The 27,890-nt window shown below is 43.2% G+C and overlaps 2 protein-coding genes across 3 annotated transcripts in view; both read right to left on the bottom strand.

Moving 5' to 3' along the window:
- Positions 1–619: 619 nt before the first annotated feature.
- Positions 620–4,810, bottom strand: LOC125162437 (probable cystatin-15). 2 transcript variants are annotated; one of them, XM_047853467.1, is made up of 3 exons: positions 4,506–4,810; positions 1,560–1,667; positions 620–816 (listed from the first exon to the last, which is right to left on the bottom strand). In XM_047853467.1, the coding sequence occupies exons 1-3, from the start codon at positions 4,698–4,700 to the stop codon at positions 736–738; spliced, it is 384 nt and encodes a 127-aa protein (XP_047709423.1). In that variant the 5' UTR covers positions 4,701–4,810; the 3' UTR covers positions 620–735. The 2 variants fall into 2 exon arrangements, with proteins under 2 accessions (XP_047709423.1, XP_047709422.1); XM_047853466.1 differs by having other exon boundaries at positions 1,560–1,670; positions 4,506–4,808.
- Positions 4,811–9,126: 4,316 nt separating this feature from the next.
- The window catches only part of CSTL1 (cystatin like 1), a 50,175-nt gene continuing 31,411 nt past the window's right edge, over positions 9,127–27,890 (bottom strand). The window contains exons 11-12 of the transcript XR_007151262.1: positions 10,128–10,238; positions 9,127–9,302 (exon numbers count right to left, since the gene is read on the bottom strand). The gene's annotated coding sequence lies outside the window, so the exon portion shown is untranslated. The remainder of the gene's footprint in view (positions 9,303–10,127; positions 10,239–27,890) is intronic.

The following is a 27,890-nucleotide window of genomic DNA, read 5'->3' as shown; positions in this document are numbered from 1 at the left end:
GTTACAGGCCTCAGGGAGCAGGTGAGACATAGAGACTGGAGCTATTGTGTTCTGAGCTATCATCAGAGGCTTTGGAGAAGATCTAATTATGTGTCAGTGAGGCTTATGTGCAGATGCCCTGATGGGTGTCCAAGAAGGGCAAAGCCTTTTGTCAGCTTCATTCACCCACCTCCAATCCCTGTGATGAGATATGGCCCCTCTTCAGAAGGACCACCCCATTGTGAGCCTTCCCTCAGAGCTGAAATAAAGAAGATACAGATGGATGTTCCCTCACAAAATTGTCTGCATTCCTTTTGAGTGGAATAGATGAGGGGCTGGAGAGATTGGAGAATGAGTGAATAAATGGATACATGGATGGATGGATGGATGGACGGACGGATGGATGGTTATATTAATGGATGACTGAATGAATAAATATACCAACCAACCAGTGGGGGCCCTGAAAGAATCACGAGGGTAGCCTCCCATGAGTTGGGAAGTCTGATTGACTCAACACTGTGCACCAACAGCCAATGTAAGAATAATAAGGATGATCAATTCTGTACTTCTTGTCACAGCACCAACATTTATAAAATAAAAATGATTCAGGAAAGTGCAAAACTGACAGGGACCCAAAAAGTGCTCTGAGATGCTTTTAATTCTCCTGGTGCTGAACAGACCTGGGACTACATACAGACTGTTGCTCTCTGGAGGAAAAGGATCTTTTGTATGAGGAGCCAGGGACCCCTTCCCAGCCTATTTCTTCACACAGGTGCTGTTCAGGAGGGAGAACTGGGAAAGCCATGGTCTGATATCCACAACAAAGGTGCAATCCACCTAAAAAAAAGTAATTATGAGATTAGAACAGTTTCACACATGGAGAACATTTAGCATGAAGGACTGAATAGGAGTTCAAGGTGCATGAAAAACTACAAAAGATGAAAAACAAAAACAAACAGTGACCTGGGGTAGGATTTGAGGAGCTTAAGATTCCACCAGAATGATGGGCAGGGGTTGCTTAATCTGCACATGTGGAACAAGGGTTCCTGAGAGGGCATGTGGTGGGACCATTACTTGCCCTTTCAGGGTCTTGTCAGTGCAGATTATGCTGCCTTAAGCACCTGCCCCCGCCCCCCTGAGTTCTTAGGGAGCCAGCAGACTGCCCAGGAGGTGGTCCACCTAGTGCTGCCAACACTCAGCAGCAGCTGCAAACCTACCCTGAAAGGATGCTACCCCCAAGTCTGGGATGGGAGTACCGAGATAAGCACCCATCCTGGCTGAGCATCATCCTGACTGAGGCTCATGCCTGGGGTCCAAGTCTCCTGAATAAGATCAGCTCATAGATGATAACACAAGAAGGCTACTATACAGGCCAGCTGTAAGTACAGGGCTCAGCTCGCTGCCCTTCTAGGAGCAGCTCTTGTCTGCCTGGAATGACCACATCCCCCTTCAATGGGAAGCCCTGGGACCTGGGGAGAGAGGAGCCAGACTCTCATTCTGGCCCATGACCGTCCTGACAATTTCCCTAAGCCTCCTCCCATCAACCCTCCTTTATGTGAATGTTCATCATATTCTCAAACCTTTTTCTCTCTCGGGCCTTCTTGTAAGGGACAGTTTTCCAGGTCTTCATCCTGTTTTGAGCAAATGGTTTGGCCCAACTCCAACTCCATTAAATATATCAAAGTAAACTGCTGTTAAGAACAAATTGTAGAAACTGCAGTGAAATACTTTGCATTAATGAGAAAAACAGAAAACCATAAGGAAAACAGGCAAAAACTGTGAATGTGCATATGTAAATGAATAAGGACATATGTATGTGTAATGACTCTTATTTTTCTAATTTTAATTGATTTTTTATTTCACCTTTTCCTCTTCATTTTCCCTTTTTTCTTATAAGAACATGTCCATATGTACATGCACTAGAATCTTCCCTGTAGCACTCTTCCTGATGACCTGTAGCTTTTAGTCACATTCACAGCACCATGAATGCACAGGATGGAAGACTGCACAGCAAGGAGCCTGCATGGTCTGCAGCAACACTGACAGCACCACCCATCTCTCATTGGACACCTACACAGCATCAGCCAGACACAATGTGAGCACACCAGTGAGTCCTTCTCTGGACAGTAGGATAACAGGTGTGTTAGTCCACTTATCAGCCATCAGAGCTTGCCATTCCTTTTGGGACAGCATCTAGATGGGGACATAGAGGGTCCTGGGGGCTGGGAATGCTCTGCCTCTCTTCATGTGGGAACTGGCTATACAGAAAGGCTCTTCTTGCTAATGTTCATTAAGGTGGATATTTACAAAGCAGTGTTGTTCCATGTGTTTGTTAGGCTTCTATCAGGAATTATTAAAAGTTATTATTTTATTTTGTTAAATAGAAATAAATCCACAAAAGCACAAGAAGAACTCAAACAGGAGCACCTGGTTGGCTCAGTCAGTTAAGTGTCCAACTTCGGCTCAGGTCATGATCTCCCACTTCATGGGTTTGAGCCCTGTGTTGGGCTCTGTGCTGACAGTTCAGAGCCTGGAGCCTGCTTGGGATTCTGTATCTCTGTCTCACTCTCTGCCTCCCACCCCCACTTGTGCTCTCTCTCTCTCTCTCTCTCCCCCTGTCTCTCTCTCTCAAAAATAAACATTAAAATTTTTAAGTAAAAAAAAAAAAAAGAGGAAGAACTCAAACATAGAAATATAGTCAGAATTCACCATAAGGAGAAATCTGCCTCTCAGTGGACTGATTTGGAATTGTATAGAAAGCTGACTTCATTTGAGACTCAGTTCTTACAGCTGACACATGATACCCATTCATACCTAGACATGTACCATCAACATGACACACACCACCAACACACACACACACACACACACACACACACACACACACACACTCATGCACCACCAGCCCCACTTGCATGTTCACCAGACCCTGAGCTGGGACAGGGCACAGGGGCTGAAGCAGCAACTGTGGTCTCTATGTCTAAGGAGCTCCTGCAGCCTCCAGGTGTCCAGGGCTGGCTGCTGTCTAAGGAAGAGGCGGAGGGTAAGGAAATGGGACAGACTGAAGGAATCTGGTGGGCTGTGTGCATGGGCTGTCTAAGGAATGTGGTGAAGAGGTGAGACCCTCTCCATCAGAGCCCTGCTGGCAAGGTAGGCTATCCTGGCTCAGGACAGTTCATGCGGGGACCAGAATCTGGGCATGGACAGAATGAGTTCTGGACAGCAGTATGTATTCTGTCCAAAGAAAGCACAAAATGGTAAGAATAAACAGCAGTGGGAAAGGTTTTCCCAACAGAGACTAATGACACGTTTCTATCAGACCCAACCTCTTTCTCATTTTTAAGGCTCTATAACACAAGACCTTCCTCTGCCTGGGCTGTTTCAGGAATCCTAAATTCCCAGATCTATTCGTGTCTTCTCCAAACCTGCTGTGTCTTTTCAGTTGATAGAGTCACTGCAAACCCATGTGTTCTGGAAAAACACCCAGGGTCCGTCCTTGAGCCTCTTCCACACCCTCATACCAGTGCACTCCACATCAACCTCCAACAGATACACAAGCCAACACTTCTTCCATTTCCCAGTGATCACTGCATCCCAGTGGCTGTGGAGCATCTGAGAGAGCCCCTTCCATGGGTCTCCAGAACTCCAAGGATAACATCCCAAGTCTTCACCTGGGGCCCTGAAGGTGCCCCTAGTCCCACTTCCCACTGCACTCCTGCCTCTCTGCACCTCTTTCATAGCAAATCCAGTCCCTGGAATTTCAGGCCATCCCCAGGGACACTTGTTGCTTGTTCCTCTAGGGTCCTCTCCACAGCTGCCTGCCCTCCTTATCCCCACCCTCCATGTGACTGGGTCCTTCCAGGAGTACCCGTCATTTAGATGCCTTCCCTGACCACTCCCCATACCTCTCACCTCCCCTCAGCCCTGGGCCCCCACACGTGCAGCTCTTGCCCCAGCTTTCCACTATTTCACTTATGAACTTGGGGGCCATTGGCCTGACCTCACCAGCATAACAGTCCCATGAGAACACATCCCTGCCTGTCGTCTCTGCCATCTCCCACCCAGGCTTGGACCCACAGTGGTTTATACAGGAGCCTCACAGCTCAACTGCTGTCATGCCTTTCCTTCTCAGGATTTTGTTTCCCATCTACCACTTTTCTTAGCATTTCTTGTTTGTTTGTCCCACTCTAGCTTCTCTCAGCTGCCTCATCAGCCCCTGTTCTTCCCTCTTTCACTCCGCAGCTGGATCTCTGTCTTCAGGACTTGCTTTCTGCTCACCTCTTTCCTTCTCCCCTTTGTTATTCAGGGGCCTCACTCATGAGGAAAACAAATTGGAAACCTGGAACACTTCTAATGAGAACTTGTGTTTTTTTACCTATATTTGCCAAATTAAAATGGTGATACAACAGACAAAAACAGATCTGGGCATTTAGGAATGCTCTTCCCTGTGGATCCAGGACTCGCCCCTCCTAAGTGTGGTCTCTAGGTGAATATGGAGCCACAGGGAGGGAGGATACACCACTTACCTTGCGCTGGCTTCGCCGTACCCACAGCAACTTGTATGCATACTCATCTGGATAGACTTGGTTGAAATGGAACACTGCAAACTCCACACACAGGGCAAAGTGATTTGCTCTCCTACTAATGTCCACAAAGTCAGAACTACAGACATGAGACACCAGTGTAATGAGCCCCAGAAGCAAAGGTGCCTTCAGGAGCATGCTGTCTGGTGTCAGCCCTGGAGGCCAGCAGCACACAGATGGCTGGGTAACAGCTGGTGTGGGCCCACCCTCTGCAGCTCTGCATCCCACACAGTTCTACCCCAAGGAGTCCCTGGCCGTTGGCCAGTGCTCTGTCCAGCTCCTCCCCTTCACTGCCTGCCTTGTCCCTCCCATCTTTACAAACAGAAGGCAGAGCAGAAGCTCTCAATCTCCACCCCTTTGTTCCATAAGCCTTGGACACAGGGACACACATGAAAGATGCTCTGTTTGCAGGGCTACATTCCCCTGCCCCAGCCCAGCCCAAATAGGCCCTGATGGGGGTCTTGAAGCCACCTCTCTTCCTCTCATGGCAGTGTATCCTACAACTGGAAAGTCACAGGAACACTTAGGAACACTGGTAGGCCCTGAGTCCTGGGGATTTGAGGTAAAAGCCAGGTCTACCTCTAACCATGGCTGCCGCCTATTACCCCTGGGGGCATCAGGAGGGTACAGGGAAGGGCCACCACTGGGGCTGGGGTACCATCCTTTCCATCACCTCTGGCACCTACTGACCTACTTGCCATGAGGTCTGACTGTACTTGGCAGTGGGGAGAGAGATTTCTAATGTCCTGGGATGGGTGGAGAGAATGCCCAGGACAATGGGGGGTATACTAGACCAGAGCAGGTCTCTGCTGGATGGCAGCCATGGACATGGGTCAGGAGCTGGACATGGGTCAGGACATGGGTCAGGGCAGACCTGGCTCAGCCCCAGCCCACATGCATTTCCACACAGCTCTGAAACTTTGACATCCCATGGCTTTTGCCATGCCATTGTTGTCAGGCTTATCGCAGATGAGAGGTACTATGGTACTTGCCTGACTTCATACAAAGCAATGGGAGTGAGCAGACAGGGAAAGTACAACATGCTGCCCACATGTATGAGGACACTATGCAAGGGAAGGATTTTTCCACTTGGGCATGGAGTAAATAGACACAAACATATTGATGATGATCCCATAAAGGGTACGGGGCCAAGGCCACAGCTGTGGGGACAGGCCATAAGCACACACTGGGGCTACTCCCAGGAAGAGATGGGAGTGTGGCCAAAATGACAGACACTCTTGTGAACACCTTCCCTTTTGCACATCAGTATATGGCTGGAGGTATGGGCATCTAAGGACAATCATCACAGGTGCTCTAAAACCTACCTCCAAGTATGTCTGAGTCTGTTTCTTCCCCCGAGGAGCTCAGGGTCCCGACACTGGTTCTTCCTCACTACTCCTGGCAGCAGGATGACTAGAGTGGCCAGTGTAACTTTTTGAGAACTGCAGGATTTATAACAAGGCCCCTTTACATTACTAACGTGGGTTGTCACTGCCTCACTTCTAGAACTCTCTTAATGGGGTTCAGGGATTTCATGAGGCCTGTGAATGGACAGCTGTTGGATTTATTGACCCTTTCTATCAATTTATTTCTTCTTTCCTTTGACTATGCTTTTTTGTGATAACTTCCTCGCATTCTTGAGAGAAAGATTATGATCATCAGTCATCCTAGCGTCCATCTTCAGCATATGCCTGTCTGAACCATTGCTTTCCTTGAAGCTGAACCCCAGCATCACCATACATACTTGTCACATCATAAGTTTTAATCATTTCCTTTGATAATATACCCTAATCAAAACTGAGATTACTTCTCCAGCCCATGTGTTATTTAAAGGTGGATTACTGACTCAATAACCATTTTGCTCCTTAATTTCAATCTTAACACCACTGCAGCCAGAGAAATTATTCCATATAATATCAATTCTTTCAGATTCATTGAGATTTGCTTTATGGATCAGAATATATTCAATTTGGATCAGTATTCTATTAGCTGAAGAATATATGTTGTTAGTTGGTGGTGAATGTTCCATGTAATTGTTAAAATAACACCAAAATATGGTGTTTGTCAAAATAACACCAAAGGGGAGCACAGGGTAAGGCATGGTAAATCACAGTTCAGCAAGGGACCATGAGAGAAGTTGAAATAGATGACTATCACTCACAGGTCCTGGGGGAGGCACTCAGCAAGATGAAGCGGCCACATGGGGAGGTCAAGGCACAATACAGATGGAGCCAAAAGATCTGGAGCGCATGGCTTTACTGGGTAGAATGCTTTGGGGTTCTTAGGATAGGGCCAGATTGGTCAATTCAACTCTTAAGAGCAGGGTCCTGGTACATAAGGGTCTTATGTAATGGCACACAAAGGGGAGGCTCTGGAGGCAGGGGAGACTGTTGCTCACAAGGGCTATACGGGAAGTCACTTCCGGTACTTCCATTTGCTTTTGACTCTAGGGCACATGCTTGTGCTTATATGAAATGTTAGTGTCACTTTTAGGAACCCTCAGTCACCTTGGCCACACAAAGTGGATGCCAAGGCAGCAGTACTCTGGAATAGTTTAGCTAAACTCTGAACAATAATCAAAAATCAATGTATTCTTAAATTTTTGTATATATTTTCTGATTTTTAGCTGCTGGGGTCTGTCAGTTATTGGATCAGGGTTTGATTGTTCTTCTAGACCTGGGTGTGGCTCTACCAATCTGGAGGCCATAAGAAGAGGTGGCCCAAGGATACAACTATTGTAACTTTCATATTCAAGCAAAGCTGTGACCTTCAGTTCTCAAACAGCTGTTTCTAGTCCCATACTTTTTGAGAGCTACAGGAGGCCACAGTCAGAATCACAAGCCTGCACTCACACCTTTGTGTCCAATAGGAAGCTCATTAGAATCATCAGTGCAAGGCTTATTTTTTTTTTGTTTATTTATTTATTTATTTTTGAGAGAGAGAGAGACAGAGAGACAGAGACAGACAGAGACAGACAGAGACAGAGAGAGAGGGAGACAAAATCCAAAGAAGTCTCCTTTGGACATCACGAAGGTTCGTGATGTCAACACAGAGCCCAATGCAGGGCTTGAACTCATGAACCATGAGATTATAACCTGAGCCAAAGTTGGATGCTTAACCATTTGAGCCACCCAGGTGCCCCTGTGCAGGGTTTAAAATAACCCAGTGGCTGGGTCTGCTGGGAGACATGGCACTAATACAGGGACATTTGCAAAGCTCCCAGGTGCACATAAGGTGTATCTGAACTCAAAGCACAGCATAATTGAAAAGAACAAGATTCCAGGCCTTCCCAGTGTGAAATGGGAGCAAAGGTAAAGGTGTTCACCTATGAGGGGCACCTGTGAGCAGCACCAATTAGTGCTCAGAGAGGCTCTGATTGTCCTAGCCAGCACAGCCCCTGAGCAATGAATGGCTAGACCACTATGAACATGAGTGATGTCAAGCCAAGGTCAGGTATTACGCTGGCTGTGCTGACCACACCTTGTTTGTTTATATTTGCCCCTATCATATTGTGGGGAGATGCCAGAAATTCTATACACAGGTTGGTCAAAGGACCAAACCTGACTCAGACCACCATCTTTATACTGTGCCCAGTGAAGCTGCCCAGAGTGCTTATAGCCTCATCTTGGGAATACATCAGCAAGAAAGGGACAGACTTTCAACCACAGTTAAATTAGACCCCCTAAAAATCTAAAAGTGGGTAGGATAATCCCTAACCCCTCTATTCTGAAGGATTCCTCCAAGTGTCATTGCCACTGCCTCTCTGTCCCAGTCATGCCCCCAGGTGCTCCCACACTCTCTCCACTCTAGCCCTTCAGGGCTACTCCCCACGAGTATCCCAGAAGACATACTCATCAGGCTAGGAGTCCATAACCACATGCCTGTTCCAGGGGTAGTGATTGGTATTGGCAGCCTTTAAATCCAGTATGGGCTGTGAGGGGGGGTACAAATATATCAGAGAATAGGTGGAACATGGTGACTGAGGTGTCATGTTCTGAACTGTCCTCAGAGGCTCTGAAGAAAACCTACTTGAAAAGCCTCAGGGGGCTCATGTTCAGATGTCCTGATTGGTGTCCATGGAGGACAAAGCCTTTAGTCAGCTTCACTCACTCACCTCCTATCCCTGTAATGAGATATGGCCCCTCTTCGGAAGGACCACCCCGTTGTGAACCTTCCCCCAGAGCTGAAATAAAGAAGATACAGATGGATGTTCCCTCACAAAATTGTCTGCATTCCTTTTGAGTGGAATAGATGAGGGGCTGGAGAGATTGGAGAATGAATGAAAGAATGGATGGATGGATGGATGGATGGTTATATTAATGGATGACTGAATGAATAAATATACCAACCAACCAGTGGGGGCCCTGAAAGAACCACGAGGGTAGCCTCCCATGAGTTGGGAAGTCTGATTGACTCAACACTGTGCACCAACAGCCAATGTAAGAATAATAAGGATGATCAATTCTGTACTTCTTGTCACAGCACCAACATTTATAAAATAAAAATGATTCAGGAAAGTGCAAAACTGACAGGGACCTAAAAAGTGCTCTGAGATGAATTTAATTCTCCTGGTGCTGAACAGACCTGGGACTACATACAGACTGTTGCTCTCTGGAGGAAAAGGATCTTTGTATGAGGAGCCAGGGGCCCCTTCCCAGCCTATTTCTGCACACAGGTGCTGTTCAGGAGGGAGAACTGGGAAAGACATGGTCTGGCATCCACAACAAAGGTGCAGTGTACCTGGGGAAAAAAAGTAATTATGAGCTTAGAACAGAGATTAATACATGGAAAACAATGAACAGCAAAAACAAACAGTGACCTGGGGTAGGATTTTAGGAGCTCAAGACTCCACCAAAATGCTGGGGAGGGGTTGCTTAATCTTCACATGTGGAAGAAGGGTTCCTGAGAGGGCACGTGGTGGGACCATTACTTGTCCTTCAGGGGTCCTACCAGTGCGTGTGACATGGCCTAAACACCATCCCACACACACACATACGTGAGTTCTGAGGGATCCAGCACACTACGCAGGAAGTGGTCCAGCTGGACACCCAATATTCAGCAGCAGCTGCAAACCTACCCTGAGGGGAAGCTACCTCTAAGGCTGAGATGCAAGACTGAGACACATCCTTCAAGCCCAGGGGAATAGAGAAGAAGGTGGGATGACCAAACAAACCAAACAGTCCTCCAAAACCAAAATACAGTAGCAAGAGAAAAGTTAGGACCACAGAGTGAAGAGTGTCTGCCTGAACCTGAGGTCTCAGGAAGCATCCAAGCTGGGCTCTTGGGGTAGACTCCATCCTGGGAGGAAGGTCATATGGGTGTCTGCAGAGGATCTCTGGTGGACCAGCCAGGTGAGCACAGGGCTCAGCTTCACTGCTCTGCTGGAAGCATCTCTGTCTGCTTAGTGTGACCAACTTTCCTTCCCGGGGATTGGGGGAGGGGTTCCCTGGAACCTGGGGGAAGAGGGGACAAAATTCTCATTCTGGCCCAGGATCATCCCTGACAACCACCCAAGCTTACTTTCATAGACCCTCTCTAATATTATTTTTAATGTTATTCTCAAACCTTTTTCTCTCCTGGACCTTCTTGCAAGGGGCAGTTGTTTATGTCTTCATCCTGCTTTTTACAAATTGTGCAGTGCAACTTCAGCTCGATTAAAAATACTATTGTCCACCTCTGTCAAGAAGAAATTATAAAACAACTTCTAAATATTTGCTTTCCATGAATGAATAAAAGACAGAGAATCAAGTAGAAAAGTGGGCAAAAGATGAAAATATGTGTATAAATAGGATATATAAATCCTCTGTAATTTCTCTGTAAGCATATAATCAACAGAAAAGTGTCTCTATATGAAACTAAAGCTTGCACTAGAATCTTCCCTGCGGCACTCTTCCTGATGATCTGTAGCTACTAGCCATGTTCACAGTGCCATGAATGCACAGATTAGAAAGCTGCACAGCAAGGAGCTTGCATGGTCTCCAGCTACAGTGACAGCACCACCCATATCTCATTGGACACCTGCACAGCATCAGCCAGACACAAGGCAAGCACACCAGTGAGTCCTTCTCTGGACAGTAGGATAACAGCTGTTATCCATTGATCAGCCATCAGAGCTGGCCATTCCTTTCAGAGCAGGAGGGCAGGACATAGGAGGTCCTGGGGGCTGGGAATGCTCTGCCTCACTTCATGTGGGAGTTGGCTGTACAAAAGGGTACTTCTTGCTAATGTTCATCAAGGTGGATATTTACAAAGCAGTGTGGTTCCATGTGTTTGTTAGGCTTCTATCAGAAGTTATTAAAAGTTATTATTTCTTTTTTATTATTTCAATTCAAGTTAGTTAACATAGTGTAGTCTTGGCTTCAGGAGTAGTCCCATATGCCTTATATATGACAATGAGTGCTCATCTGAAAAAGTGCCCTCCTTAATGCCTATCACCCATTTAACCCATCCCCGACCTATCTCCCCTCCATCAACCCTCAATTTGTTCTCTATATTTAGAAGTCTCTTATGGTTTGTCTCCTCCTCTGTTTTTGTCTTATTTTTCCTTCCCTTCCCCTATGTTCATCTGTTGAGTTTCTCAAATTCCACATGAGTGAAATTATATGATATCTGTCTTTCTCTGACTGACTTATTTCACTTGGCATAATACCCTCTAGTTCCATCCACACTTAAAATAAAAGTTATTATTTCATCTTGTTAAATAGAAGTCTGTGAAAACTCAAGAACTCAAACATAGAAATGTAGCCAGAAATCACCATAGTAAGGAACCTGCCTCTCACTAGACTGACCTGTAATTGTCTAGAAAGCTGACTTCATTTGGGACTCAGTTCCTAGAGCTGACACATGATACCCACTCATGCTCCAACACACACCAAAAACACACTCACATACACATACCCATGCACCCCCAACCCCACTTGCATGGTCACCAGACCCTGAGCTAGGACAGGGCACAGGCACTGGGAGAGCAAGTGAAACACCTGTGCCCAAGGAGCTCCTATGACCTCCAGGTGTCCAGGGCTGGCTGGTGTCCAAGGAAGAGGGAGAGGGTCAAAAAACAGGAAGACTGAGGGAAGCTGGTGGGCTCTGTGCACAGAAGGGGCTATACCTCATCTCTTCAGGAGTATGATTTAGAGGTGAGACACCACCCCCCTTCAGAGTTCTGCTCGCATGGTGCCTGGCTCATGGCAGTTCGTGGGGACCAGAATCTGGGAATGGACAGAATGACAGCTACCTACCTTTTGCTGGGCCCACCCAGCAACATGTATGAGTGCTCTTTCCTGTTGTCTTCATTGAACAGAGCCAAAGCAAACTCCACAGATGCCACAAAATAACCATGGTGCTTACTAATGTCTACAAATTATTTTTTAATGGTCCAGACATGAGCACCCAGCACAATGAGCCTCAAAAGCAGAGGCATCTTCAGGAACATTCTGTCCTTTGTCAGCACCAAGGACTGGCGACACACGGAGGGAGGAGATGGTAGCTACTGCTGGGCTGTCCTCCATAACTCAATATCCCAGCCCTGCCCTCAGAGCTGCTGACCTCCCCGCTTTGACTGGCACCTCTATCCAACTCCACCTCTCCATCCACCTGCCTTGTCCCTCCCATCGTCACCAAACAGAAAGCAGAGCAAAGGATCACATTTTCACCCCCTTATCACAAAAACCCTGAACACAATGACATGCATGCAACATACTCTGTTCCCTGCACATTTCCAGGGATGCCTACCCGAGCTGCTCCCTGAGAGGGTCCCTACTGCTATCTCAGCCCACTCCTGCAAAGTCTTGCATCCACCTTGCTTGCCCCCCTGGCAGTGCACCAAAGACTGCCAGAATCACACTAATCCCTAGGAACCCTGGGGATCCCATTTCTGAGGAATGGAGGCAGTGGCCAAGACTGCTTACAACCGTGGCTGGAGCCCACAGCACCAGCCAGACCCAGGGGAGTACAGGGTGTGTGGCCAGCAATGAAACAGGTGGGGGAGCTGTCTGATCCTCCTCTTCCAGAAAGTACATTTGGCTTCATTCTCCCAGGGTGATATGCTTATTATTAGTTTTCCCTAAATTCAAAAAATATATTCTTATTTTCACTGCAACTTCTTTCTTGACCTGTGGGCTATTGTAGCTGTGCTGTTTAATTTCTACCATATCCAACTTTCTAATCATCTTTTATTGACTTCCAGCTAAAGCCCACTATAGTTAGAAAATATCCTATTATTTCTCTTGTTTAAAATTTGTTGAGATTTGTTTTATTGCCCAGAATATGGCCAACACTCTATATGTTCTTTTTTTTAAGTTTTATTTTTTTTTAAATTTTTAATGTTTATTTTTGAGACAGAGAGAGACAGAGCATGAAAGGGGGAGGGTCAGAGAGAGGGAGACACAGAATCCAAAGCAGGCTCCAGGCTCCGAGCTGTCAGCACAGAGCCCGACACGGGGCTCAAACTCACAGACTGTGAGATCATAACCTGAGCCAAAGTCGGATGCTCAACCGACTGAGCCACCCAGATGCCCCTATTTTTATTTTTGAAAGTGAGACAGTGTGAAAAGAGAAGGAGCAGAGAGAGAAAGAGGGAGAGAATTCCAAGCAGGTTCCAGTCTCAGTGCAGAGCTAGACATGGGGCTTGATCCCATAACCACAAGATCACAAACTGATCAAGAGTGGGACACTTAAGCAACTGAGCCATGTAGACACCTGTATATCTTCTTGAACACAATGTGTATTCTGTATCTTTTAGGAGTTAGATATCTATCTCAGTACACCATTTCATTCAAACCTTCCATATATTTACCCTTTTTGCTTTATTTCGTTGTATTTAGTTTGATTTGGTTTGGGTTTGGGTCACTTTTTTGTCTATTTTTCAGAGATGTGTTAAAGTCTCTCATGATTATGATTGTGAATTTATCTGTTCTTCTTTTCTCATAATGTTTGCTTTGTATATTATGAGACTATAATTAAGTGCTTATACAAATAGAACTGTTACTATTTTGGTGGTCAACCATTTATCATTATAAGTTGTACCTTTTATCCCAAGTAATTCCTCTTGCTCTGCAGTCTATCTTGTCTGATTTCAGAGTTACTACAGCAGCATTGTTTTCATTGTTATTTTCATGATATATCTTCATCCATCTTTTTTCTCACAGATGATGTCCTACTCATTAAGATGTGCTTTTGTGAGCAGCAAACATTTTTTAAATCAGTCTAAGGGTCTTTTATTTTGAGGATTTATTCCATTTACAATGACTCATATTACTGTCACTGACAGCTATTATCACCATTATTAATATGTTAGGGTTCCAATCAGCCATATTTCTACATGTTTTCTAATTATCTCGTTGTCTGTTCTTACATTCCTTTGAATTATCAAGATATTTTTATTATTACAATTATTCCTCTTAATGGCCTTATTTACTCCTTATTTTACTCTTCTTTTAGTGGTGCCTCTAACAATTGTGATAAGCAACATTTAGTTAATTGAGTCTACTGTAAATTAATACTTTTATCATTTCAAGGATGGTGAGAATACCTTAGAATACTACTACTCCTAACTTCCCACTCACCTTGTATGTTCTTGCTGTCATGTGTTTGAATTCTACATATTTGAAAGCCCATAAGACAATATGATTGTCTTAAATAAATTGGATTTACCCTTCTTCTCTGCATCATTCCTTCAACATTACTTTCACTGTGACCATTTTCTATCCCCTAAAGAACTCTCTTAAGGATTTATTTTTGGTTGGAACTTGATAATATATCTTTTAGTTAATTTTTTTTAAACCTGTCTTATCACTAAATAATTCTACTTCCATGGGAGCCCATGTCTTAGAGATTTAGCCAATTTTCCCTCTTCTCCCCTCTCTGTGTCTTTCAAGCATGGTTAATATATGAAATTTAAGGCTATAAATTTTCCTCTGTGCCCTGCTTTGGTTGCATCTCAGAAGTCTTGCTATGCCATATGTTCATTATCTGTCAGTTCAAAGTATTTTCTTATTTCTTATATGATTTTTCATTGACCCTTGGATTATTTAGAAATATACTACTAAATGTACAGGCAGTTAGAGTTTTTCAAATTAAGTTTCTATTGTAACTGCCTACTGTAAACAGAAAACATACTCTGAATCTTTCCAATCTTTAAATATTTTTGAGGTTTCTCTCCTTTTACTTGGTCTGAGAATGTCTTTATTTTACCTTAATTTTTTTTAATTTTTTAAGTGGTTTTTTTTTGAGGTAGGGGGGGACAGAGAATGAGTTGGGGAGGGGCAGAAAGAGAGGGAGACACAGAATCTGAAGCAGGCTCCAGGCTCTGAGCTGTCAGCACAGAACATGACACAGGGCTTGAACTTGCCAGTTGTGACATCATGACCTGAGCCAAAGTTCACCACCCAACTGACTGAGCCACCCAGTCACCCCTACTTTCATTTTTGAAGAATAATTTTGCTGGTTATAGAATTCTAGGTAGTTATTTTATTTCAGTTCTTTGAAGATTCAAAGTGGCACTTTGAAGTGGTCTGTTTCCAGTCAACTTTTACACAGAAAATATAGCCCTTCATGGTCTCATCAGCTCTTCTTCTTCAGAGGTGCTGAACTCCATGTTTTGTCACCCATTTGAGGCAAAAAAGCACCTCTTCTCCACTATACTGAAAGTCACTGCCTCCTACTCTTCCATTCATACCCTAGTGCCCTCTCCCATCCCTCTCTCCCCTCCAGGTCTTTCTTTGAGTCAAACAGTATAAGGATGATACAGTTCCATACCAGGGAAGTGTCCACCATCACTGTCTCTTCCAGGGGCTGTGAGTAGTGCTTCAGCCAAAGTCCTCACCATGAATACCAGGCTGAGTCTCCACATGTGTGAATTTAAGCATCAAGGAGTAGGTAGGGATATGCTGAATTGAGCTTCTGCCTTCTGAATTCAATTGCAGTACTGGTGGAAGTTTTCTTTCAATCTGGTGGCCCCTGTGCTGTGCCCCTGGTGGGCATCTATAGGTGGACAGAACCTCCCTTGGCCACTCTCTCATGTCTCTCAGATTTGGGTATGGCTCATCTAGATAATACCTGGGTCCTGTGAGCCTGATGGATACAGCCTGAAGCAGAAGTGACATGTCCTTCCTTGATTCCTGGGCAATTCTCTTGTAATCCTTGACTTTCAGAAGGTTTATGTGAAAAGAAGAAAATTTTGATTCCATTTGAAATAACATTTAACTTCTCAACCTGGCTCTGCCTTAAAGCTCTCTTCATTCTGTTTTTGGCCTCTCATCCAGGGTCCAACACTGTCTCTGGGACAGTCAGCAGGGCTGTTTCCCTTCTTCCCTATAAAGGTCAGGCCTCCAGGTGACTGGACTCACTGGATGCTCATAGACAAAGCAGAGAGCTACCCAGGTCAGGGCCCCTGGGAGTTCTGCCGTAGTTCAACAGTTAATTCTACAAAATGGGGCTCAGGACTGAATATATATGTATACACCCATGTCCACAGAAACATTTGTCACAATATCCAAAAGTCTGAAAGCAACTTATGTCCATCAACAGATGAATGAATAAACAAAATAATGTATATTCATACAATAGAATACTATTCAGCCTTAAAAGGGAAAGAAATTTCTGTTGCAAGCTATAACATGGGTGAACATTGAGAGCATTATGTTAAATGAAATAAGCCAGTCACAAAAGAACAAATATGGTATGATTTCACTTACATGAAGTACCTAGAATATTCAAATCCGTACAAACAAAGTAGAAAGGTGGTTTCTGGTGGGGAGGGAGGGACAGTGGGAAGAGATGAGGTGTTATTGTTTAATGGGTACAAAGTTTAATTTTAGGAAGATGGAAAATTTCTAGAGATTGGTGGTGCTGCACAATAATGTAAATATACTTAATACCAGTGGAATGTATAACTAAAAATGGTTGAAACTATAAATTTCATCTTATGTGTCTTACCACAATGAAAAACATTATATATACATGATAGGGACTCAGGAAAATCCTGAATTACAAAAAAGAGAAGCATATGGTTCCAGAGGGCATGCTGCTCTTATAAACACCTGCTGGCACTGCCCTCTGGTCCACATGTGTCAGCAGGGGGAGCAAAAGGGAAGAGAACCTCTTCCTTGAACACAACCCAGCTTGCACCTGCTGGCTCTCTTCTGGTCTCCCAGCTGGTCTGAGCACTGCTGTCTCTTCTAGAGCATCAGTATTGTCCAAGAGCACTAGGGGCTAATGTTGGCCTTTCTCAAAGCTGTGCCACGTGTCTCAGAATATCTGATGCTTGCCTGGGTGTCTAATTCTTGTATCACATTTGACATTGATCATTCCTTGGGAAAACTCAACAGAACACAGCAGAGCAACCACCTGTTATAAGAATATTTTATCCTCTTGAGAGATCTGAAGGTTTAGATAACAATGTTGGGGTTTTTTTAATGGTGCAAAGGAAAAGTCTTTTCCTTAGTCATTCAGCCATAAATCAGAACCAGGATCAAGCACCAATGTAGTTCAAATGCTTGGGGAGCCCAGAACAAAGCCAATAGGTTTCTGCTCTCCTGTCTCATCCCACAACTCTGACCTTGTCTTTGAGATGATAAACCAGTGAATACACATGCTTTCTACAAGGACATTCCTACTCCTTAGCTCTAAATGGGTCTGATTGTTACCCTTTCAGAAGTTGCGAGAGATCAAGGCAGCTGGCAAGGCAACCACTGAAAGACCAGAGCTTCCCATTTTCAAGGGGGCAGAGTCAGAGCTGGAGCCTTGAGAGGAGGTGGGAGGTGTGTGTTCACCGAGGCCAATGGGCAAAGACCAGGAGAAATCTAAAGACAAGCTTCTGCACCAGAAGAGCCCTTACCAAGATGCCATGCTAGCACGCACATTAGACAAACAAAAACTTAGGGAAATTCTGTACTATAATGGCCCTTCAAAAATGTCAAGGTCATAAAAGTCAAGGAAAGACTGAGGAACATTTCCAGATGGAAGAGCAAGTGTGCCCATGGTTCTTCATCCTTTTGTTATGGGGAACTTGGGAGGAGAAGAGATCCCTTACCCTGGGAGGCCCAGCACACATATCCTGCCATGTTGCCATTGGCTGAGGCTGGAGGAAGCATGCTCATTCCCTGACAGGCACTGAGAATCAGGCAGGAGGTATGCCTGTGTTCACTCCTTGGTCTTCATGTTTGCATTGTGGTTAGGGAGGAGAATGTGCCTCTTTGTAGGAATCACTCATTAACATATTCAGGGTGATGAGGCATCACTTCATCAACTTCCTCTCAAATGTTTCAGGGGAAAAGTTCTTTGCATTGTAATTACAGCATTTCTGTAAGGGTCAGATTCTTTTAAAATTAAACTTCTTTTAATAAACTCAGCAAGACTGAGACAAGGCAGTCTCCTTGGCACATGGAGATGCATGAGAAAAGGAGGGAGATGGGCCAGTAGGACAGGACACTGTCCCAGCAGTGGAGAACACAAGCTGAAGTAGTGGCTGTGTCCCTGTGCAGTACTGTGATCCATCTCTCTTGACTCAGCAGCAGGAAAATACTTTGGTTTTTTCCTTTGTTGCTTCTGACAAAGGATCACCCATTATTGCAGCCAGAAGGGTCTTAAATATAGACCAATGCCACCTCTATGGAAATGAGAAAGAGGAGAGGCTGAACAGCTGAACGGAAGCTTCTAAAGGCCATTCCTCCACTGGTCATTTCTGGCTTAAAGCTGTTCTTCTTCAGATAGGTGAAGACTCCATGGTCTGTCACATCTGCCTGTAGGACAACTGCATAGCAGGTTCTGTTGGTACCAGGAAGCACAATGAGAGAGGAAAGGAAGGAAGCCAGTTCCAGATTGCTGATGAGTAGTTTACTGCTGTGGGCAGGTGGGGCTGTGTTCCATGAGGATGTCTGGGAGACAATATGGAGCATATACCTCAAAAGTATGTTTGTCCATCTGAGGCACAAACTAGAATATTGAGTCCTCAGCTCCTGCCTGACATGTATCGTGGCTGCTCCAAAGTGCATACATTGTCTGCCACTTTTGGCCTATTCCACAATGGGCAAATGTGTCATGTGCCCAGAGAAAACTTCAGACAAAACCATGGAGCATGCACTGAGTCCTCTTCTAAATGAGGAGTGTGAATAAGAGAGGATTGAATCTGGTCTTTTCCCATGGAAAATATGCCCAAAGTCTTCTCTGTTCTATTCCCCTAGGGATTGGTCCTGCTCTATGGCTGGCAATGCCTTGGAGCAGGCTGGCTGCACCAATCCAGCCCCATATCCCTGCTCCATCCAGTGCAGAGAGAGACTATGGGCTTTCTGGAAGTTCCTGTGAAAGAGGGAAATGGCTCAATGTTCTGGGAGGGCCAGCACACAACTGATGCTCCACCATTGACTGGGGTTGGAGAAAGTGTGCCTGTCTCTACCTGTTTGTAGGTAAGGCTATGGTCTGCACTAATTGGCCTGGTTCCATCAGAGACCATCCCTGATAGGGGTGGGTTCAGTTCTTCCTACAAACATGGCTAGAGACAAGGGAAAGTGTGGGTCCCAAGGGAAGTCAGAATTCTGTCTTTTCCCCAAAGGCATTCCCAAAAGGAAGGAAAGAGAAGGGCCCTCTATACTCCTTCAGGGCAGTCAGTTACTAGAGGAAGGAAGACAACCCTGAAACCCCAGAATAGAGGCTTTATGGATGTAAAGTGTTTCATGGAAAAGTGGCTTTTAAAATATTGGGATGAAATGTTCCAGTTCCAGGTAAGACAGAGTTAACACATGACACCCTGGCTCTACCAAAGAATAAACATCAAAACCTGGACAGAAGGCATGGAGCAGCCACCCAGACACTCTAAAACATACATAGCAGCAGACAGAAAAAAAGAAGAATAGAATTTTAAATACCAAAGAACCAGGAAGGTTTACCATTGCTTTTCTTCTTGTGTCCCCCAGTCTGGGCCTCAAGAAGCCAATAACCTAGAAGAGGGCACCAGGGTGTGGACAGAGCTCTGGGAGAAGTCTTCTATTCCTTCTCAAGAAGCAGGCAAGGAACTCATGAGACAGACAGTAGGAGTGACCCTCATGTTTTCTTTTCTCTGCTCCCTGATGCCCTGGCCCCTGGGGAAATCCAGTGGGGGCAGCAGAGAGCACATCAGTGTTTCAGGAGGGGAGACACCTCTGCTCAGAGCAGCTGTAGGTCCAAGAGGCAAACCCTTGTTGCTTTTTTCCTATATCTGTCCTGTTCTGTGGCCCCAGAACTGGGTGTAGATATGGACCTGCCCAGCAAAGCAGGGTATGGGAGGCTCAGGGAACCAGACAGTACTAGAGAGATTGTGGGGAGTGAGGATCTCAGAAATACAAACCCTAATTTGCATAAGTGCAGGTCTAATCTTACACAGCACACCAAAGACTTGTAGAACTGAATGAAGGGATCAAGCACCACCCAGCCAGACTGGCCACTTGAAGACCCACACTCAACACAGATACAAGCAGCATGGCAAAGTCTTGCTTTGACACGAAGCTGACATTGAGACCACAACCGACAGAAGACTGGTCAGAACTTGGAACCTGAGCCCAATGGGTTAACTGCCTGTTGAGAAAAGAAATATCAACATTCCCCAGAGAATTTAAACAAGATACAGAGTCTCATTACATAACTTTCAAAATGGCCAGGATGCAATCTGAAACTACTAAGCATATGAAGAACCAAGAAAATTCCAGCTCCCATGGAAAAAAAAAAACAATTAACAAACACCAAGGCTAGAATTAAGAAGATAAGAAATAACAAGTGATGGTGAGGATGTGGAGAAAAAAGAAAACTCGTGCACTGTTAGTGGGAATGTAAATAGGTACAGCCACTTTGGATATAGTATGGAGGTTCTTCAAAAAATTAGGAATACCATATGATCCAGTAATTCCACTATTGCATGTTTATCCAAAGAAAACAAAAACACTAATTCAAAAAATACACACATCCCTATGTTTATTGCAGCATTTTTTGCAATAGCCAAGATATGAAAGCAACCCAAGTGTCCATCAATAGATGAATGGATAAAGACGATGTAAGATAGACAGATAATATAATGGATTATTAGTCAGCCATAAAAAGGAATGAGATCCTGCCATTTACAACAACACAGATGGACCTAGAGGGTATTATGCTAGGTGAAACAAGTCAGACAGGGATAGACAAATATCATATAATTTTACTTATATGTATAATCTGAAAAATAAAACAAGCAAACAAAAACCAGCAATAGACCCACAAATACAGAGAACAAACTACTGGTTGCCATGGGGGGCAAGGATAGAAGGAGGGACAAAATGGGTGAAGGGAGTGGGAAGTACAGTCTTCTAGTAATGGAATGAGTAAGTCAAGGGGGCAGAAGACATAGTATAGAGAATATAGTCAATGGTATTGCAATGGCATTGTATGGTGACAGATGATAGCTACACCTGTGGGGAGCATAGCATAACATATAGAGTTATTGAATCCCTCTTTGTACCCTTGAAACTAATGTAACACTGTGTGTCAACTATAGTTCAACTTAAAAAAAAAAACAGATGCCAATGCTGACATAACTCAGATATTGACTATTACCAAACGTTCCAAGAAGTAAGGATAAGCATTTTTAAAATGAATGGAAAGGTAGGAAATATTAGCAAAATGAGAAAATCAAAAAAAGAGGTAGCAAACAAAGGCAAATACTAAAATACTAAATTAAATCCAAACACATCAATAATTACGTTAGATGTAGGTGATCTAAATTAAAAGAAATTTTCAAAATGAATAAAAATATGACCCAAATATATGTTCTCCTTATTCATATACAGCATGATTATATGTATACCTAGAAACATTGTATGATTATATGCATTGTGTTGTGAAAATCCCAAGGAACCTACCCCCAAATCCTATTAAGCTAGCATATGGTTCTTGCAAAGTTGTATATAGATACTTGGAACAGAATAGTCAAGAAACATAACCCTTGATAGCCTACTGATTTTTTACTTTGATTTAAAGTCAATTCAATGTAGAAAAACACTCTTTTCAACAAATGGTGTTGGAATAATCAAGCTCCTTTATGCAATAAATGAACCTCAAACTCAAGGAATAAATATAGGGAAGGAAGAAATAAAGTCATCCTACCATGCTCCTCCTAGGGGGATCAGAAGCTCAGAAAAACAAAACAAGTCTAAAGAGTTCATCTTTTGGGAGAGAAGGAGTGAACAGATAATAGTCTTGAACAGTAGGTATGATTATCTTTTTAAAAATAGGAAAATATAGGTTTATTTGGAATTAATACTGGGCTAGACTGACAAAATGGTTACGGTTCTTTAAACCTCCCTCTGTCCACACACTTTGCAAAGATGACTTTGCAGTTCCCCTCTCTGAGAGATGGAGTCCACTCTCCCATTCCATGGAATGTAGCAGAAGTGTCTATGGGCCAATTCCAAGCCTAAGCCCCAAGGACCTAGAGCACATCCTCTCACCATTGTGAGCACAGGCCTTGGTTACCTTGTTGCAACATGAAAGACCATGTAGAACAGAACCAAGTGGACCCAGCTGAGGCCCCTAACACATGAAAGAATTCAGCCAAAGAAAGCACAGCAAAGATTATTGTAAAAAAAAAAAAAAAAAGTTGGAAGAGGAACTGAGAACACAAAATAAACCCGAGGAAAAAAATTAGAACACTTAGAATACTAAATATAAATTAACTCTGCACAGACTGTGTGCATTGAAGCTGAAAGAATGTGGGCAAAGCAGCAGAAGCCCCTTTGGAAGGTGAGAAGCTACGGAACTTTCATGAGAGCCTTCTCCTACCATAGAAGGCTTTACTGTGACTTCTTGTTGTTCAAACTGTAGTCACAGACCATTGCTGAGTTATGATTGGCATTTATTTAAATAGAAAATATGCATATTATTTATATCTATATAGATAAATAGATAATCTTCAGTTTTATCTATAATTTATAGATAATATAGATTTATTTATTATCTACATTCGCTTAAAAATAATTTCATAAAGTACAAAATAGAGTGCATGCATGGCATATACTGAAAACAGGAAATATACATTAGTTCATTAAACTTTTATTTCAGTTACTTATATGGTTTTATATATTTAGGTATGAGCTGGACCATAAAATACACTATATTTCTTACTGTGGAATGATCCAACATGTTTGAAATCCACTGTTCTTATATCCCAGTACATTGAGCAATGAAAGAAGCTGTGTAGCCAACTGAAAAGGCCAGTACAAGAACAACCACCCTTTCCATTCTGTACACACACCATCTTAACTCCTCAAGGCCAGCCTATAATCACTCTTTGATAGGCTCATACTTTGTTGCCTTGTGTTTTCATATTTGTAATCAGGCAGTGATCCTTATTTAAAAGAACTTTTAAAAAAAGAACATCCTGCATATGTTGTAACTACTTACAAGACTAGGAACTCTGGTGACACCATCCCAGATATTTGTAATTCTGCCAAAAGTTTAGAAGTTGTTTACACCTCTTTGCAAGGTTTTTAGAAAAGACTCTTTTAGAAGGTATGGCTTCTCACATAATGCTATCCCAAACTCCTCCAACCCACGGTTTGAAAGGGCCAGTTAGGAAATTCAAGTTAATGGATCTATCAGTAACCAAAGCTGGAGTCTTGCATGCCTCACCTGGTTTCATTTTTGTTTGCAGTGGACAGCATTTCCCAGAGGTCTTAATGTTTAGACAGCTAGTGAATCAGGAGTCAATGCTTACAAGAACACTAAACTGTCCCAGTTAGCACCTGTAACAGATCAGAAGTTTCCCTTTGGTCCTGCCATTGAGCCTCCATGACCACTCTCAACAAAAACTTCCAGGAGGGGTACATGACTCAATATTTGCTTCCATAGGAGAACCTTTTTCCCTTGCCAATAAATACATGACCAGAAATCTCTCCCTAACATTAGGAAAGCTAGCCAGTCCCACAGCCAAAGCAGTAGCAGCCCAACAATGATCACTTGACTCCTTGGCTAAAGTAGTTATGGACAGTCACATGACCCTTGATTATTTACTTAATGAAGAAGGAGACATTTGTGCAATAGTGAATTCCACTTGTTATACGTGGATAAATGCCTCTAAAGAAGTAGAAATTCAATCACACAAGATTAGAGAACAAGCACACAGGTTACAAGAAATTTCCCCATGGTCTTTTGATCTGTTTAGCTGGCTACCTTCAGGTTTGAGCTCCTGGTTTAGAGTCATCATACAAACTGGATTTGTCATATTACTTCTAATTCTGCTTTGCATAATTATTTTTAAACCTTGTACCTGTTGCCTGTCAAATGTCTGCAGAAACAATGCACCAAACAGGGCGATGCTGTTTCAATGCTTGGAGTTGATCTCCAACATTATGACCTTGATAGGTGGAAGAGGCCTGAGAGTTATCCCTCTTACCCTTCCTAGTTATTCACATGTGGTCTCAGTGGTTTCCAATTGGTGCACTTTCCCTCCAGCATGGACATGACAGCCAGGACAGGGCCTTTCTGACAATAAGGAACAAAACCATTAAATGGGAAAAACCTGATTTGTAATTGGTGCTGCTTTCAAGGGAAGATCTTGACCAAAAGGGGTAAATGTGAAAAGGCACAAAGGACACCTCATTTATTTTTCTAAGTTTATTTATTTATTTTGAGAGAGACAGAGAAAGAGTGAGTGGGGGAGAGGCAGAGAGAGGGAGAGACAGAATCCCAAGCAGGCTCTGCACTGTCAGGGCAGAACCTGATGTGGGGCTCAAACCCACAAACCATGAGATCATGACCTGAGCCAAGATCAAGAGTCAGACACTTAACCAATTGAGCCTCTCAGACACTCAAAGGACACCTCATTTGAAATGGAGTCAGGAAGCCCCGAAGGGGGTGCTGTCTTCCACATACCACTCATTGCAGCCTGCGTTACAAGCAGGAACAGAAAAGATAAAAATTATCTTGAAAAGGGAGGGCATTTTTCACAGAGGAATTTCATCTCCTGCTTTTAAGAAAAAGAAGGAAGGAGTTGAGATGGTGGAGCAGCATGGAGACCCTGAGCTTGTCTCATCCCTAAAACACAGCTAGATCAGCACCAAACCATTTTTGAACACCTAGGAAATTGATCTGCACAACAATCTGTACAACTTGAGCTACAGAATTTAGCAGGTATGTAGTGAGAAGAGGTGAACTGGGGAGAGAAAAGCCAGGGAGGCTAGGGAGATATTTTTGCAGAGAGAGGACAGAGAAAGAGGGAAAGTGAGGTGCATCAGGATTGTTCAAGAAAAGCACTCCCCCAAAAGTAGCTGGAGAGAAAGAGAGAAAAAGTGAAGACACTCACAGGGGACTGAACAAGAAATCTGTTCCCCAAAACCTTTATGGGAAAAAAGGAGAGGGTTACAATACCATTAGAATTCTATAAATAGTGGAGCACAGAATCTGAAGTTCCAGAGCTCAGTGCCCGGCAGTGCTCTAGTGAGGAAGTAGGATGAATCCCCAGGAGCAGGTAGCAGGGCCTGAGGGGTCTGAGTACCACAGGTGGAGAAGCAGTTCCCCTGCTTGGAGTGCATTTGGTAGAGGCCATACAGCCTCCTCACAGGCAAAGGTCCTAGGAGACCCTATAGAGCAGCCACGTTTGCTGGTATTGGGACAAAGACGCCAGAGTGCAGTGAAACCTGGCACCAGCTGTGTGTTGTGATTTGCCATAATCTCTGAACCTCTGCCACTGAACAATTGTGTGAACGTTTTCTGGGGCAAACTGGCTCTCAGCCATTGCTCAGTGAGACCATCCCCAAGAGAGTCAGTGCAGGTCCAAGCCACAGGGGTCTCCGAAGTTTGAGGTTTTGAAACACAAACACATCTGAGATTAAACTGTGAAGAGAGGTGCTGCCTGGCAGGCAGACAGCTTGGACACGAACAGAGTAGAGGCAAGGAGTGGACAGAGGCTTGAGACAAAGGAGGGGTACTTGATTGTGGGTTGGTGAGACCATGAAGTTCCTGTGTCAGAGACTAGGGAGTTGGGTGAAGCCATTTTCACCTCTCCCAGGCACAGGCATACACACACACGTGTATGTGTACCCTGATCCACCCCAGTAAGCTAAGCAGCACAACCTAGTAGAGAACAGAACCCTTACACCAAGCCCTGCCCAACTGCGCCCCCCAAGCACATCCCCTAGAAGATCAGCACAAGTCACTCCACTTGCTTAGTACATGGGCTATAGAGACTTCATAGTTTCAGTTCTAGTGGAAACTGGATGTAACTTCATTCGGGTTTCATTCTGTTTGCTGGTTCATTTATTTGTTCATTTTCTTCGCTTTTGTTTTTGCTTAAGTTGTTTGATTTTTTTTTCTTTTCCTCCTTTTTCTTGGATACAGAAAGAGAAAATTTTATTTTTATTTTCTTTCTTTACTTTCTTTTTTTATTTCTTTAAATTCTTTATTCTATTTCATTTTCTTTATTTCAATTTATTCTATTTTATTCTATAATTTTTTTAATTTTTAAAATTTTTCTTATCTTTTTTCCCTTTTATTTACTTTTTTCTCTATTCTATCAAGCTTTTTTCAAAAAGCAGAACCAAACACACCTAGGTTCTAGCTTTCTTTATTTTATTTTTTGTTTTGTTTTTAATTTTTCAGTTTTATTTTTTTTTATTTTTTTAAGTAGAGGAATATTTTAATGAAGATTAATTTTATTTAATCAAGTATTAAGCATCTTGTCTTTTTTTAAGTTTATTCACTTATTTTTTGATATGAATAAATCAATAAAAATTGGTTTCCATACAACACCCAGTGCTCATCCCAACAGGTGCCCTCCTCAGTGCCCATCACCACTTTCCCCTCCCTCCCACCCCCCATCAACCCTCAGTTTATTCTCAGTTTTTAAGAGCCTCTTATGGTTTGCCTCCCTCCCTCTCTAACTTATGTTTTCCCTTCCCTCCACCATGGTCTTCTGTTAAGTTTCTCAGGATCCACATAAGAGTGAGAACATATGATACCTGTCTTTCTCTGTATGACTTATTTCACTTATCATAACACTCTCCAAATTATGGAAAGAGCCTAAATGTCCATCAACTGATGAATGGATAAAGAAGTTGTGGTTTATATATACAATGGAATACTACTTGGCAATGAGAAAGAATGAAATATGGCCTTTTGTAACAATGTGGATGGAACAGCCAAGAATTCTTCATCCAGCATGGTTTTATTCAAAATAGAAGGAGAGATAAAGAGTTTCCCAGACAAACAAAAACTAAAGGAGTTCATGACCACTAAACCAGCCCTGTGAGAAATTTTAAGAGAGACTCTTTGAGCACAGAAAAGACAAAACAAAACAAAACAGACCAAAAGCAACAAAGACTAGAAAGGAGCAAAGACATCACCAGAAACACCAACTCTACAGGCAACACAATAGCACTAAATTCATATCTTTCAGTACTCACTCTAAATGTCAATGGACTAAACACTCCAATCAACAGACACAGGGTATCAGAATGGATAAGAAAACAAGACCCATCTATATGCTGCTTACAGGAAGGTCATTTTAGACACAAAGGCACCTGCAGGTTGAAAGTGAGGGGATGGAGAACCACCTATCATGCTAATGGTCATCAAAAGAAAGCCATAGTAGCCATACTTACGTCAGACAAACTAGATTTTAAGATATAGACTATAACAAACGATGAAGAATGGCATTATATCACAATTCAGGGGGATATCCACCATGAAGATCTAACAATTGTAAATGTTTATGCCCCAAAATATATAAATCAATTAATCACAAACAGAAAGAAACTCATTAATGATAATACTATAATAGTAGGGGATTTCAACACCCCACTTATAGCAATAGATCATCTAATCAGAAAATCAACAAGGAAACAATGGCTTTGAATAATACACTAGACCAGATGAACTTAACAGATATATTTAAAACCTTTAATTTTATCTTTAAAAAATAAATAAATAAAATAAAACCTTTCATTCTAAAAGAGTGGAATACACATTCTTTCCAAGTACACATAGAACATTCTCCAGAAGAGATTACAACTGGATCACAAATCGGCCCTCAACTAGTACAAAAATATTGAGATCATATTTTCAGAACACAATGCTATGAAATTAGAAGTCAACCACAAGAAAAAATTTGGAAATCTCTCACATATATGGAGGTTAAAGGACATACTACTAAAGAATGAGTTGGTTAACCAGGAAATCAAAAAGGAAATAAAATAGAACAGGAAAGCAAATGAAAGTAAATACATGACAGTCTGAAACCTTTGGGATGCAGCAAAATCAGTACTAAGAGAAAAGTATATTGCAATACAGGTCTACCTCAAGAAGCAAGAAAGATCTCAAATACAAAACCTA

This window comes from Prionailurus viverrinus, chromosome A3 (assembly GCF_022837055.1).
Source record: "Prionailurus viverrinus isolate Anna chromosome A3, UM_Priviv_1.0, whole genome shotgun sequence".
Classification (NCBI taxonomy): domain Eukaryota; kingdom Metazoa; phylum Chordata; class Mammalia; order Carnivora; family Felidae; genus Prionailurus; species Prionailurus viverrinus.
This window is presented reverse-complemented; position numbering and strand designations above follow the sequence as displayed.